The sequence below is a fragment of the Xiphias gladius genome, chromosome 4 (assembly GCF_016859285.1).
Source record: "Xiphias gladius isolate SHS-SW01 ecotype Sanya breed wild chromosome 4, ASM1685928v1, whole genome shotgun sequence".
Taxonomy (NCBI): Eukaryota; Metazoa; Chordata; class Actinopteri; order Istiophoriformes; family Xiphiidae; genus Xiphias; species Xiphias gladius.
In genome coordinates this window covers 976,501-991,284 of record NC_053403.1, presented here as the reverse complement: position 1 = coordinate 991,284, position 14,784 = coordinate 976,501, and the positions used below count along the sequence as shown (strand labels likewise).

Below are 14,784 nucleotides of genomic sequence, written 5' to 3'. Positions count from 1 at the left end.
TCAGATTTACTTTTGGTGATTTCAGCATTAATTTGAACGTCACGGCCCCGTTTCAAAATGGCAGCTCGGCGGCTCCCAAGCGTCACATTAACGTCCTTTTTGTCAAACGGAGAAATGTTTCGTAAACGCTCTTTTTGACGGTTTCGTAACACCGGCTCCGGACACTTTCGTAACTCCGCACAGACAAAGGCGTTTGAATTTCCCGCAACAGGCAGGTGTCACGTGAAGTCGACGCGCAGCCGGATTGGCTCCGTCGCAGCGTTAGTTTAAAGAGCCACCGCGAGCTGCGTTCCTATTGGCCGGCTGCGTTCTAGCGCCAAGATTTCAATAAAAAGGCGAGCGGACAACAGAAGCGGCTTCAGTCTCTGCTCGTCGTCTGTGTCTGTGGCTCGCTAGTTTAGATTCTGGCGTTTCTCTTCTTTTAACCTTTTAATTTCTTAACTGACCTTTTATTTATTTGAATTCAAAATGCTTTCCGCTCGCTCTCCTCTTTCCGTCAGGGATGAAAACACACTCCGCAGTCAGATCGACAACATGTCGCTGGACAAAGAAAACACGGTGAGAAGAAGAACTCCATAAACTGACTTCCATCTTCTTTTAAACGGCGTTTTTCGCTTCGACATTGAGACCAGTTCCCGGTCACTTTAGTGATTTGTGCTCATTTCTCTTTCAGCCCCCGAGTCTGAACACCACCCGCATCCTGGCGTCTAAAACCGCGCGTAAAATCTTCGACGATACCACGGTAAGTGACTGGAAATCTGCTGAAACCTTCGGGGATTAAAACTAATCGATCCGACGGATGATCTACGTTCATTTTGAAGCCGATGACCGGCAGTTTGTCGTGTTAACTGTGCTCGTGTGGCGCCTAAAATGTCGGTTCTGGCGCCAACGTGGACAGTCAGCTGTCACTGTCCGTACTTGTGCAGGTTTGCTTTATCAGAGATTCTTTGGCATGTAAACGTTTTTATCAACAGTTTGATGTGGGTGAAGTCTTGCAGATGAATGTTATTCCTCTCACGGACGCGTGAAGCCTTTCAGTCTCTCACAGACTTCATATTAACACCGGGAGGTTCTCATCAATAACAGCTGAGCTGGGATGTCTGATCCTACATGTTCTAATCCTCAGTGGTGGAATATATGAAGGGTTTATCTCTGACATTTGTCTCTGACATTGTCTGGATCTCTAGGTTTTCTATTAACGTTCAGCAGACTGAGCTGAGACTCCAGAATATTTTCATTCCCGATCGATCTACAGATTATTTCCTCGACTGGTCCGGTACCAAATGTATGATCTGTAGAATTGACTTAATAATAATAATAATAATAATAATAATAATAATAATAATAATAAAAAATGCCCATGACTTTACCAGAGCCCAAGGTGACGTCGTTAAACTGCTCGTCTTGTTTGATCAAAAGTCAAAAGAGCCAGAGATGTTCAGCTTAGAGCTGCAGCCATTAGTCGATGGATGGGCAATTAATCAACTAATCTGATGATCAATTGATAATTTTGAGGTTTTTTTTTTTTAAAGTACTGAAGTTTTCTGGTTCCAGCTCTTCAGGTTTGAATTTATTCTGGTTTCTTTAGTCTTCTATGAAAGTAAATTGAATAGTTTTCTGGGATTTTGAACCGTCAGTCGCACAAAACGACAGTTGAAGACGTCGCCTTGGGTTTTGGGAGTTGGAGACAGACGATCAAACACCAAACCAGTATAAACCGACCAGTTATAAAATGTGTGGTAAGTGTTTGTAGTTGACGTTGTCGTTTGTTGATGTTCAGCCCAAAACCGTGAAGAAGAGCAGCAGCAGCGAGGAGGAGGAGCCGCTGCTGAAGGAGAACCCTCGTCGCTTCGTCATCTTCCCCATCCAGTACCACGACATCTGGCAGATGTACAAGAAGGCCGAGGCCTCTTTCTGGACCGCAGAGGAGGTAAGCGGGACCGCCGCTGCACTCGGAGATACCGCGATCCCGATGGGTCGTCTCCACCCGACGACGTTAACGGCTTGTGTTTCCTCAGGTGGACCTGTCGAAGGACCTGCAGCACTGGGAGTCTCTGAAGGACGAGGAGAGGTACTTCATCTCTCACGTGTTGGCGTTCTTCGCCGCCAGCGACGGCATCGTCAACGAGAACCTGGTGAGTACGAGCGACCGGAAGCCCGAGACGATGGTTATTGATCTGTTGTTGGTTCTGGATCGGTTCTGACTCTTCAGACCACCTGAACAGACGTCACTCCGGCTCCTGCTGCTTTGCCACGGGAGCTTGATTCTGTTTTTAAAGGTCACACGGCCCGTTTCCTCATCTTGCTGTTCTACTCTGTGACCACCAGGTGGAGCGCTTCACACAGGAAGTGCAGGTGACGGAGGCCCGGTGTTTCTACGGTTTCCAGATCGCCATGGAGAACATCCACTCGGAGATGTACAGCCTCCTCATCGACACCTACATCAAGGAGCCCAAAGAGAGGTGAGCTCCTGGCGCTCTTTCTGGTCTGTGCTGGTTTCTGCTGGTCTGTGCTGTTGTCTGACGGCCTGTTCGCTGACCCTCAGAGAATACCTGTTCAATGCCGTCGAGACTCTGGCGTGTGTGAAGAAGAAGGCCGACTGGGCGCTCAACTGGATCGGCAACAAGAGCGCCAACTACGGTAAGCCCGCCCCCCGAGACCCCGCCTGATGTTGGCGCTCCCGGTCGATGGGGTTTGGTATTGATTGTCTGCGTGTGGTATTGATCCTCCAGGAGAGCGTGTGGTGGCCTTCGCGGCCGTGGAGGGAATCTTCTTCTCGGGCTCGTTCGCTGCGATCTTCTGGCTGAAGAAGAGAGGCCTGATGCCCGGCCTGACCTTCTCCAACGAGCTCATCAGCAGAGACGAGGTGACGGGTCCACACTGATTCTACACCTCGCCCGGTTTTTAAGAGACCAGGCATCCAATCAATAGCTGATCTGCAGATGTTTAAATAATCGGTTTAGTCGTTTTCAATCAAAGATGTCAAACATTTGCTGGTGCAAATTGGTTCAGGTCCTCTGACCTTATTTAAGGTTTAAAAATGAAATTTAAGACTTTTCGTAACTTCTAAGGTCTTTTTTTGTAATTAACTTAATTCAGTGTCTTTTTTTTAAAAAGACTCTCTCTGGTTTAGAATTAAGTTAAATCCTGGTTTCAGGTTTGACTGACTCGGTGCTGGACTAGCTTTGTGTCGTTTGTCGTGGTCTAACTGTGTGCCGGTTTCAGGGTCTGCACTGTGACTTTGCCTGTCTGATGTTCAAACACCTGGTGAACAAGCCGTCGAAAGAAACCGTCACCAAGATCATCAGGAACGCCGTGGCGATCGAACAGGTCGGTGCGGAGATCCTGAAGGCGTTGGTCTGGTTTATCGTCTCCTTCGGGCCGTGGCCGGTCGAGCTGGGTTTGTCTGACTGTTTTATTTTTGCGTCTGTGTTCAGGAGTTCCTGACGGAGGCTCTGCCCGTGAAGCTGATCGGGATGAACTGTGAGCTGATGAAGCAGTACATCGAGTTTGTGGCTGACAGACTGATGCTGGAGCTCGGCTTCACCAAGGTAACGACGCCTCGGCTGAAGTCTTCATAGTGTCGGTTTGTTCGCTGTTCCTCGGGCAGACTGACTCAAGCTGAAAGGCCTAAATCTGACCCCGTGAGACTCACTGGCTCCGGCAGGCAGAGGTTCAGGTAGCGGGACTCGTTAAGTGCTGCGTCAGAGGTTTGGTCGTTTATTCTACCGCTGTCGGCACAAACCTTTATGATCTGAGGCCCGTGCTGTTTTTTAGTGAAACGTAACTTCAATTTCCCGGTTTCGGTCGTGATCAAACTAGATTTGTGAAGTTGTGGCTCAGCTGTTTCAGTCTGCCACATTTTTCCTACCAACCGATCTGCATGTGAGAACCCGTCTGTGACCTTTAGTGTAAATCGCCACATGATAATTAGGCCGAGTCTAAACTCGGAGCAGCCGGTGCAGCGAGCTCCCGGTCGTGGTCTGTAGCGTGTAGGGTTTCTAGTTGATGAGGATCGGGTCTGTGGTGATGAGCGGCGCAGGGGTACGGACCTCAGCCGGTGATGGGGGCTGAGTGCTGCTGCGGACTCTGATCGGAGGACGAGTGGTTCACTGACAGACGACAGCAGCACGAAACAGACGCCAGACTGAACAGACCTGGTCTAAAGGACTGCAGTCCACCTCGTCAATTTAAAAGCCTTGAAAACAAATTTCCAGCTACACGTCAAAGTTTAAAAATCTGAGCAGTCACCAGATTATTTCTTCTTCTTTACGGTTTTTCCACATGGAAAAATAAACTTCTTCCAATCTTGAGGGACAAAACCAGTTTGACCACAGCCCGTGTCCAGTGAGCTGTGAGCTGTACTTAAACACCGTAGTGGGTCTGATTCCGTTAGAGCTGGAACGATTAGTCCGCGGACAGAGAACCAGTCTGCGACTATTTGATGACCACTTCAGACATTTTCAAAGCAAAAACGCCCAAAAATTTGAAGGCCCCAGATTCTCAAATGTGAGAATTTGACGCTTTTCTTTGTCTTAGATCAGAGCAACGAAATATCGTTGCATCTATTTCCAGATGTCACCGTTGTCCATGGGAAATGATCAAGTTCATTGTAGCTGTTTTTTTTTGTATCTAGGCCAAACAACCAGCCGGTTGATCGGCGAAACGATAATTAGATCGACCGGTGATGAAATTGTTTTAGTCGCAGCCTTAATTCTCAGGACATAAATGGACCCAAATGTCAACAGTCCTTGTCCTGAAAATCTCCTCAGAGCTTCGGTCTGATGAGAAGTTTTGTCTCAGGCTTCAGGACTGAAAAGACTCGGGTCGGATCTTTTTAAGGTGTTTCTAGTTGCCCAGAGAACGAACTTACCTCCGCTCTGTCTGGCGTGTCTGCAGATCTACCGGGCGGAGAACCCCTTCGACTTCATGGAGAACATCTCTCTGGAGGGAAAGACCAACTTCTTTGAGAAGCGAGTGGGCGAGTACCAGAGGATGGGCGTGATGTCCGGCCCCACGGACAACACCTTCAGGCTGGACGCCGACTTCTGAGGACAGAGGTGGACCCGCCCGCGCGCAGTCGCACATTTCATCCAGAGAAACCGGTCGATAGTCGAGGCCGTCGCTCCACGCGACAGGATGACGGTGGACTCTTTGATTAAAGGTTGAAAACAGCATGTATTTTGACCGAACAAGTTTCTACAGTTGGACATAATCTGTGTAGAAACAGATGGATGTTCACTGTAATACTGGACACAATTTTAATATATCTCAGGTTGTCAGCTGACAGTGGTTGAAATAATTGTAATAATAAAACATCTTTTCAGGAAGTAAGAGCACTGCAGTCCAGGAACGCTTCCAAAAACAGGCTTACTGAGTTATCTAGATAACTTTTTTTTTGAATAAAATTAGTAGTTAACCTGATAACTTTGTAAAGCTTGGATCAAAATCCTGTGTTTTTGTGTTTTTAGTTTTATTCTTTTTTTAATGTAAACTATTGTAGAATGTTTTTATAAAATCTGCTATTAGTATTTTTTTTATAATTTTCCCATTTCGCATGGTTTGTTTAATTTGTACAGTATTTTAGTTATTTTGTAATAAAGTCATGTGTACTTTACGTTAAAGCCTCAATTCTGTTCATTGCTATGCATCGAAATTTTGGGTTTAAACACAGCCGAGAAGGTCCAGAGTTAAATTCAGAGACTTAACTCAATTTTTAATTTTATTTAAAGCTATAATTCAGCTTTTTGGGGAAACATGTTTTCTTAACATGAAGTTACTGATCCCAGCTGAGAGAGAGCCCAACACATAACCCACTATAAAACCAAACTTATCTTTAAATTTTGATTTCTGTGGAATTTAACACGTCCATTCTTTAGAGGTGCTGCGCGGTAGATTGTTTCCTAGCCAGGCTAGCTGTTTCCCTCCTTTTCTCTCCAGTCTTTGTGCTAAGCTAAGCTAACAGACAGACATGAATGGGATCAGTGTGAACTTGTACCTCTCAGAGTAAAAGACAAGATTTCACCAAATGTCTATTTAAAAATGAGATTCCAGAGATAAAGTGAGTAATGAAAATTAATCTTCAACTATTCTGACAATCGAGAGCAGAAACGGTTCATTAGAAATCAGACTCTCAATCTATTTCAATTTATTTTCAAACCAAGTATTTTTGAGGCTGATATTGATATTTTAGAGTTTTAAAAATCTGTTAATGATATATTGACATTAAACATTTGTGTTTTACAATTTGTGACCAGGAAGTGGACCCAGCAGGACATTTTATCGTCGGATAATAAACTTGGCCATCGTCTCTGGTGGACAAACTACAGCAGTTTCTAAATATTTCATCATATTTCAGAGTATCGGTCACTTTTGTTAATGAATATTTTGAGTCCTTCTCTAAAGCGAACTGTCCTTCGTCCTCTAGAGTTTCCTCAATGGGACGATTTTCTGCTTTTCTTCGTTTCTGTGTCACTTTAAACTGAATTAAGACAAAGAGCTCAAACAATTAGCCGATGCAAAACTAAAAAGAGACGTAAAATTTACTAGAGAGAGTTAAAACTGCTTCAAGAAGATGTAAAGAGACGAAAGAAGCGTGTGCAACTATTAAACATGTAGTTTCCGGTTTGAGAGAACCAGCTTTAAACTTGATCTGACTCTGAGTGAATCTGTTGATTAAATTTGTCCGTGGAGACTAGAAGGGGAATCCGCCAAGTCACGGTGACGGGGTTTGATGTTGACCTGACTGATCAGCCGGAGGGAGGTTAATCAATCTTCACTGAAATCACAAGACTCGTCCCCGACCGAACCTCTGCGCTGCGCAGGGAGCGGACGGCCGCGTCAGCCCGTCGACCCCCGAGCTGTCGACGTGTCCGGAGAGCAGGACGAAGAGCTGGGCTAAGGTTTCCGACGTGCGGGCTCTCCCGTGTTCATCGAGGGCTAAAACCGGGACGTTTTTAATGGTGTGAACTAACCGTATTCTCCCGGGTTGTGGCGTCTCCGTCTCATCCCTGTAACCGTGAACCGTGCTGACGTTCGACCAGGAAGTAAACACAAGGAGAAACTAGCCTCAGTCCCCGGCTGGTAGCTGCCCCGAAATGTCGATGTCAAACCCGAGACTGACGTTTTTAAACCCGGTAAGACACCCAATGTCTTTGACTTAACCATGAGCTTTTTCTCATCATTGTCGACGTCGTCCTCGCCGTTTAACCGACAATTGATCGCGGGTTTATCGGTGCGCAGGCTGGGTAGCACCTTAGCTAAGCGCTCAATGTAATTCGATGTGTCAGCTAAATAGACAACTGATATTTAACGGGAAGAGTTTCTGTATAACATGACCTAAGTACCTTGGTAGTATTCATGGAGAGTTCGGCATACATCTCATCCACCAAAAAACTTTAAGTTTCAGCAAAATCTGTAACTGAAACTTTGGTTTTCTACCGCTCGGTTCCACCCTCTTAAAAAATATTTATAAGGTATTTTATTAGAAAATGAGCCCAGTTGGGTGTTTTTCGCATGGGCCGAATTAAAGAGCTATTTAATTAAATGTGTGTGCAGTCTTCACTCTGGTCATGTCGCGATTTGGCGTCTGCGGACACGCTGACGCTGGGAAGAGCTAAAACGGCGTCAATTTCTAATGGAGTTTGGCGAAACGAACCCCCATGTAGTTCCGCGGTGTCGCGCTCGGTCTTGGTGCCATGGAAACTCGGATTTTATGTACATCGGTCCCGCTTGCCTGGGGGGGGGGTTAAGCTAGAAGTGTAACGAAGAAAATGAAGCAAAAAATACACAAATTGCCGTCAAAAATGTTTAAAAGTCCTTTACTCAAATAAAACTAGATGTTTCACCACATAAACGAATATTCCACTACAATTAAAAATCCAGAATTCAGGATTTTTACTTGAGTTGGACAAAAATAAAACAAACTCTACTGAGCGAATCTCATTAAGGAGAACCTGCCCTGGCTCCTGTACCTGGAGTCGACGGTGTGTAATTACGCTCTCTTGCCAGAAGGGGGGGCGGGACAAAAGTTCCACGGTGCAGCTTTAAATATTAAATCTCTGGGCGGAAACCAGCGCCCGTTCTCCCTGGATATTCTTCGTCCCGGTCACCCGATGGTAGACCTGCAACGAGCAAAAATACCAAAAATCTACTGGTCCCAGCTTCTCACATGTGAGGATTTGCCGCTTGTTGTTGGTTTACATCGTTGTAACCTGAGTGTTTTTCAGTTTTAAACTGTTTGACAACGTCACTCTCAGCTCTGGGAATGGGCAGCTTTTACTATTCTGTGACATTTTATAGACAAAGCCACGAATCGACTAATCAAGAGAATAACTGATAGTCTCTCAAGATTCGTTCAGTGGCTCTCAAGGCGTTACCGGCCAGTCAGAGCCGAGGAAGCCGCAGATTATTTTGTGGATTAATTGATTAAGATTTGTCTATAAAATGTCTGCATATAGTGAAGAATGGCTGGTAAAACTTCCCGCAGCCTGAGGTGATGTATTTTGAGAGCATGTGTTGTGGTAAACGGCCCAAAACCCAAAGATATTCAGGAGTAGAAGTATAAAGTTGCACAAAATGGAAATACTCAAGTTGAGTAAATATACTTAGTTACTTTCCACCATTATCAGGAAACAAACTAACCCATCAGTCGGTAAAATGTTTATTGCAATGATCAAACTATAAAAGCATCAGATCCTCACATCTGAGACGCTGAGGCAGTAAAAAACTTTCGTCTCTTTTCCTCTAAAACCGATTGAGACGATTAAAAATTCGTATTTCTCCTGAATCTCCTTCGTTCTCGTCAGATGTCTCCAGTTGTTTGGGTCCCGCTCACCTGACAGCTGGCGTTCGTGTCTCCACAGGCGATTCCCTTCGCTGGGACGATCCTGGGCGGCTTGCTGCCCGGGGAGATGGTTGTGATTCAGGGCTCAGTGCCGTCAAACGCTGACAGGTGAGGACTGGCAACACGAAATCATCGGGCACAAAGCCTCGTTTAGCCTCCTCCCGCAGCATCGTCACAAACAGACAGGTGACATAACGCAATTTCATTTTCCAGGGCACCTGCAGGGTTTGAAAAGTCTTAAAAAGCGTTGAATTCAGTTCCTCCAGGAAAAGAAAAAAAGGCCGTAGAAGATATAAAAAGCCTTAAATTTCATTGTCAGAGGCGAATGAATATTTTTTCTTGCCTGCTTTAGACAAAAACGTTATTATAACTCTTTGCTGTCAGGAGACGGTTGTCGTTGAGCAAATGATTTATTTTTTTAACTCCACAATTCCCTGCCACTTAACCGAGTCCAGTTAAGACGATGGGCAGAGTCGAGAAGCCATCTCACATGTCTCTGTCCTCATTTTGTGTCTCTTTAACTGAGCCCTCTGACTGTCCGCCGAGAAATACTCACAGAGGCTCTGGTCCAGGGGCCCCCTGTCCCTCTGGGCCCCGTAGGCCCGTCCAGGAACCCGTAGATGGGCCCAGGTCACGTTAATTCATTTATTATATTACTAGGAAATATTGTTGTATACAGCTGGAGAGTACAGACAAAAACATTCTAGAAATATCAGTTAATTCATGTACTTAATAAATAGTTGGCTTTGTTTTTTTGAATTGTCATTTATTAGGACCCTGAAAAGGTATTAAACTGCAGACGGTGCTGCACGTTACGGTCTTAAAAAGTCAGGAATTTCATTTGAAATCGGAAGTGACGCAGTGTTGCTTTTGGGCTTCTGACTCGCCTGTCGTCCCTCTGCGCCGCCTCGCAGGTTCCAGGTGGATTTCACCTGCGGCAGCAGCATGAAGCCGAGGGCCGACGTGGCCTTTCACTTCAACCCGAGGTTTCAGAGGTCGCCGTGTATCGTCTGCAACACGCTGCAGAAGGAGCACTGGGGCCGAGAGGAGATCCTGCACCAGATGCCCTTCGCCGCCGGGGGGGCGTTCGAACTCGTCGTCCTCGTCCTCAAAGACAAGTTCAAGGTGAGGTCCGCGCTGCTACAGGACGCACTGGCTGATTTTTGACCGTCTAATTTTCAGGTATATTCACATGAAAGATTTGCATGTTTGTAAACCGCAGAGTTTAAATCTGTCGTATTGTTTTCCGATGGCGTGTGTAAACTGTGAATTCTTCACCTTGGAAAACAGTCGTTGACATGACAACCTCGCCTCAAGGTCCATTTAGCGGCTAATCTGGAGCTTTCGGTCGGAATCCCGGGGTTTTTTGTTTTTTATCAGTAGAGTTGGAGGCTTTGAAGCAGAAACGTGTAGAGTTGCATAACTGTATCTGCCGATGAAGATCATGGGATGTGATCAAAAGCTCCAGAACCTCAGAGTACCTGCGCTTCTTCCGTCTGCGCCGCAGGTGGCTGTGAACGGAGGTCACGTGTTGGACTTTAAACACCGACTGGAGCTGCAGCGAGTCGACACGCTCTACATCTCTGGGAAGATCAGAGTCGAGGCCGTGGGCGTCCTCCCCCCGAGCTCCGTGAGTCCCGCTCTGTTGGTTGTCTTGTTCTTCACGTGATAAAACCTGTGATGAAGTTGTTTTGTTTTTCTTCTGTTGTCGTCGTCGTCGTCGATTTCAGAGTTCAGTTTCTCCCGCGGCCAGTCTGACCAACCAGGACTCAGAGATGAACGTAGGAACGAATGAATGGACTGTCTGATGTTCACGTGCTGGTTATAAATGACAAACGGGGGAACTCTGTGTTAGTTGTCACCCATACTTGTATTTAAACTGATGTTCTCGTCTCTTCCTTTTCCAGCAGATAATCTCGTCGGGCGACTTGGTGAGTTTCACCGACGCGTGATGGTCAGTGTGGCTCGGCTGGAGGTTTCTCTCTGGGCGACCCCATGGGGGGGTACGGCACTCCGCCACCGGCCCGAATCAACCAAATCCCTGGTTTCTATTAACACAATCACACAAAATAAAGTCCCGGGCTGAGACCAGCAACAGGAACAGCCTTAACAATTACATTACAGCCGCAGCTATTGATTATGTCCATGATTGATCGATCTGCTGATAATTTATTTTGTGAAATTTCAAATTTTTTCCGGCCCACAGTGGAAAACCCCGTGACTGAGTTCCCTGTCCAAAAAAGTGTCAAATCTTCACATTTGAGAAGCTGGAACCAGCAAATATTTGGCATTTTTGTTTGAAAACCGAAGAATTGATTATTTTTTTGGTTGCGGTCTAATCAGTTTACCGCTGCAGCTCTCATGTTTGATTTTTCTGAAGTATTGGCGTTGGACTGATGAAACCTCGTTTTCTGCAGAGTGTTCCCTTCAGAGGGGAGCTGGGGAAGGGGCTGAGCGTCGGACGAAGCATCACCGTCAAAGCAGAGACCGGTCGCAACGCACAGAGGTAAAAAATCACCTGACGGACGTCAGCCGCCCTTCGATCCTCGGATGCTTCGCGTCACAGGAAGCATTCGGATCCTTTCCTCGAGTAAAAGTACTACTGGCTCGCTGTGAAAATACGCTGTTACTTCAGTTAAAGTGTGTCAGTGTGATCAGCAAAATGTACTTCAAGTATTACAAGTAAAAGTACTCGGTGCAGAAAATTGTACCTGTGACTGTTACACTGTTGCTGCTTGTATTACACCAGTAGATTATTACTGATGCATTAATGCGTAAACAGCATTTTGCTGTTGACTAAAGCTGCAGCTCCTGATTGTTTTTCTCCATTAGTTAATTAATTGATTGATTGGTTTGTAAAAATTCGGCCCAGAGCTCAAAGTGAAACCTTCTCAATGTTTCTTGTGTCCAACATCAACAATTATTAAAAAGAAAAGCAGGAACCATGGATTTTAAGGCATCTTTATCAAAATTACCCAAGTACTTCTATAATATATAACAAAACATCCTAGTTTATAACGCCTTCATATATTTTGTATGGAAAAGTCTAAATTTCTAAAGTAATCTCCCAGATAAATGTAGTGGAGTAGAAGTATAAAGTTGCATAACGTTGTAATTCTCAAACTGAGTAAATATACTTAGTTACTTTCCACCATTATCAGGAAACAAACAAAACCATCAGTCGGTAAAATGTTTATTGCAATGATCAAACTATGAAAGTAAGAAAAATAAGTGTTTTCCTTGAGGTGGATAAAAATTTGAATCAAAAATCGTTGTGATGTTTTAGAAAAAAGTTGATCTCGGCGAAAAAAAAGCCAAAAGAAAAAAATGTCGTATTCTCCACTAGACCATAAATAAGGGATGTAACTTATATGGGAAATGCATTTCTGCAGTTAAATGGGATTTTTGTGAAATACTAAACATCTCTCAGGGGAGAGAGTACTTGTACTTTACTTACAGCTTTATACTTGTAATGCTGAACTTTTTACTGCTCTGCATTCATTTGACAGCTTTAGTGACTTTAAACCTCAAGCGGAGCTGAAACCATCAGTCCATGGACATTTTTCTACACTGAGTACGTGCTCTCTTAATACTTAGAGTACATTTTGCTGATTATACCTCTGTACTTTTACTTAAGTAAAGGATCCAAATACTCTATCAGAAGTAACGAACAGACAAATTTAGAGTGGAAGGCTCCTGAACATTTGAACGCTTGTGTTTCTCTGCTGCGTCTGGGACACGTTTCCTTCAGTTTCTGTGTGAACCTGCGGGAGTCTGGCAGCGGCAACATCGCTCTGCACCTGAACCCTCGTCTGAAGCCCCGGGCCTTCGTCAGGAACTCCTTCCTGTCGGAGTGCTGGGGCCCCGAGGAAACGAAGCTGGACTCCTTCCCCTTCGCTGCGGGACAGTACTTTGAGGTACGTCCTTAACCTTTGACCCCTGCAGGGCGACTGAAAAGTGTCCCGGAGCCTCTTAACGCGCTGCTGCTGTTTTCTTTGTTTTCCAGCTGAACGAAAACGTTTTTTAAAGCTGGTTTTTAGCTCACAAGCTGTAATCTGGCAAAATGATCCTGTTTTAATATGGAAGTTCTGTCTTTAAGAATAAATGAGGAATCTCACTTCCCATATTAATCCTAAGAATAATTTAGTTTAAACATCAGTCTAACTGGGACACACATTCACAACACACACACACAGTTCTGGCAAGTTTTTTTTTTTTTTTCCAGAACTGTCTCTCCACTGGTGTGTTTTCTCAAAGAAAACAGCATTTTCACTAGTTTGTGTTTGAAAATAAATTTTAATTATTTACAGTCCACAGCATAGAGAACATCACTATGACAGATTAATGCAAGCCAGAGAGAAGATCATTGAGTCATTAATAAAAACAGAATATTCCATTTTATTTTGCTCCAGCCTCTCAAATGTGGATATTTGCGGGTTTTTCGACCGTTGCTCAAACAAAATAGAACATTTGAAGACGTCTCCTTGGGCGCTGGGAATTTGTTAGATTTAATAGACAAACGATTAGTCAACTATCCCAGTAAAAAATCATCAGTTGAATCCCTCTTCAAATGTAAAACTGTAAATTGAGTCTATTAAATGATTAAAAAAAGTAGGTAAAAAACAGCCATCACAGCTTCGCAGAATCCAAAGCGACGTCTTCTAACTGCTCAAATTCTCTGACCAACAGTCCAGAAGACAAAGGAAAACATCTCACAGACATGTTGTTACCCGTCATGTATGTACGACAAGAAAAGCTGCAACTCTTTACGTTTGAGAAGCTGAAACCAGTAGGAAAATCTAAACATTTGAATGTGTGACTTTAAAGGTAACGTCACGTAGGAGATGGTGCCAAGCTGGTCGTCTTTAGAAAGAGTTTTTAAACTTCAACTTGCTGCACATGCAGCTCTCTAGCCGGAGCCTATTTCTCTCTGACAGACTCCAGTAACTCTGGTTTGGTTTTTGCTCAGTTTTGTAATTTTTTTTGTAAAGTTCTACAAATTTTAAAAAGCTTTGTTCATGCAATTATACATTTCTATGCCACAATATTTTACTTTGCTTTATACGAGTCAAACAGGCACTTTGACTGCATGTAAATCGCCAAAACGTGTAGTTGGTTTGCTCTGGCTTTTTCACAGCGGCTGAGTCTTCTGAAGATTTAAATACTGGGAGTAATGGGACCTTTCAGCGTTTGAGATCAACGATTTTTAACGTCTTGATAATTGACTCATAAAACATGAAAAACCCGCTCTGTCTTCATGATGTTGTTGCGTTTCCTCGGCAGATGATCATCCTGTGCGACTCTCAGCAGTTCAGAGTCGCCGTTAACGGGCAACACCAGCTGGACTACCAACACCGAGTCAAGGACCTGAGCCGGATCGATGGGCTGGAGGTGCTGGGAGATGTCACGCTGCTGGACATCAAGATCCTCTGAACCCCCCGTTCTACTATCAGGAAGTGCCTCACATCCTTTATCACAAACCAGAGCAGAGTGTCTGGTGTCGACCAACCTGGTGGTTTTCCAGGCTTCTAGCGTGTTAGAAAACATATTAATGACTCAGAACCAAGGTCCAGAACCCTGCCAGACCGTCTACTAATGTACTATTTGTGCTTCTTTAATTGTAGTTCCTGTGAATTTGAAATCAGATCCAATAAACTAACCACATTCCTCACCACTTCAGTCTGATCAGGGTTTGTCACTGACACTGGGGGACAGAACTAAGACATGTTTAAAAAAATATCTGCAGACGATCTCAATTAACAAACATGTTCTATGTAGGGACCTTCTAGGTACGTACGTACCTAGGGAGGTACATACACATGTATACACATGTATGTACATACATACATACACACACACATATATACACACATACACACACACACATATATACACACACACACATATATACACATACACACACACACACACACACACAC

The 14,784-nt window shown here is 44.5% G+C and overlaps 2 protein-coding genes and 1 non-coding gene across 8 annotated transcripts; all 3 read left to right on the top strand.

Annotated features, from left to right (window-relative positions):
- The first annotated feature begins 317 nt into the window (after positions 1-317).
- Positions 318-5,411, top strand: LOC120789441 (ribonucleoside-diphosphate reductase subunit M2-like). Its single transcript, XM_040126164.1, has 10 exons — positions 318-558; positions 674-742; positions 1,781-1,930; positions 2,019-2,135; positions 2,329-2,462; positions 2,546-2,640; positions 2,733-2,866; positions 3,226-3,330; positions 3,438-3,551; positions 4,900-5,411. The coding sequence occupies exons 1-10, from the start codon at positions 469-471 to the stop codon at positions 5,050-5,052; spliced, it is 1,161 nt and encodes a 386-aa protein (XP_039982098.1). The 5' UTR covers positions 318-468; the 3' UTR covers positions 5,053-5,411.
- LOC120789500 lies at positions 4,021-4,156 on the top strand. Its single transcript, XR_005707403.1, has one exon. It is a non-coding gene; the product is annotated as a small nucleolar RNA SNORD94 (small nucleolar RNA).
- Positions 5,412-6,550: 1,139 nt separating the features above from the next.
- lgals8a (galectin 8a) lies at positions 6,551-14,546 on the top strand. Of its 6 annotated transcripts, none has more exons than XM_040125862.1 (9): positions 6,551-7,136; positions 8,808-8,953; positions 9,760-9,970; positions 10,353-10,475; positions 10,576-10,626; positions 10,753-10,776; positions 11,263-11,351; positions 12,597-12,762; positions 14,129-14,543. In XM_040125862.1, exons 2-9 carry the CDS (start codon positions 8,913-8,915, stop codon positions 14,276-14,278), a joined length of 855 nt encoding a protein of 284 aa, XP_039981796.1. In that variant the 5' UTR covers positions 6,551-7,136; positions 8,808-8,912; the 3' UTR covers positions 14,279-14,543. The 6 variants fall into 6 exon arrangements, with proteins under 6 accessions (XP_039981796.1, XP_039981797.1, XP_039981794.1 ...); XM_040125859.1 differs by having other exon boundaries at positions 6,552-7,136; positions 8,865-8,953; positions 10,756-10,776; positions 14,129-14,542; XM_040125858.1 differs by having other exon boundaries at positions 6,552-7,136; positions 8,865-8,953; positions 14,129-14,540.
- The last annotated feature ends 238 nt before the right edge of the window (positions 14,547-14,784 follow it).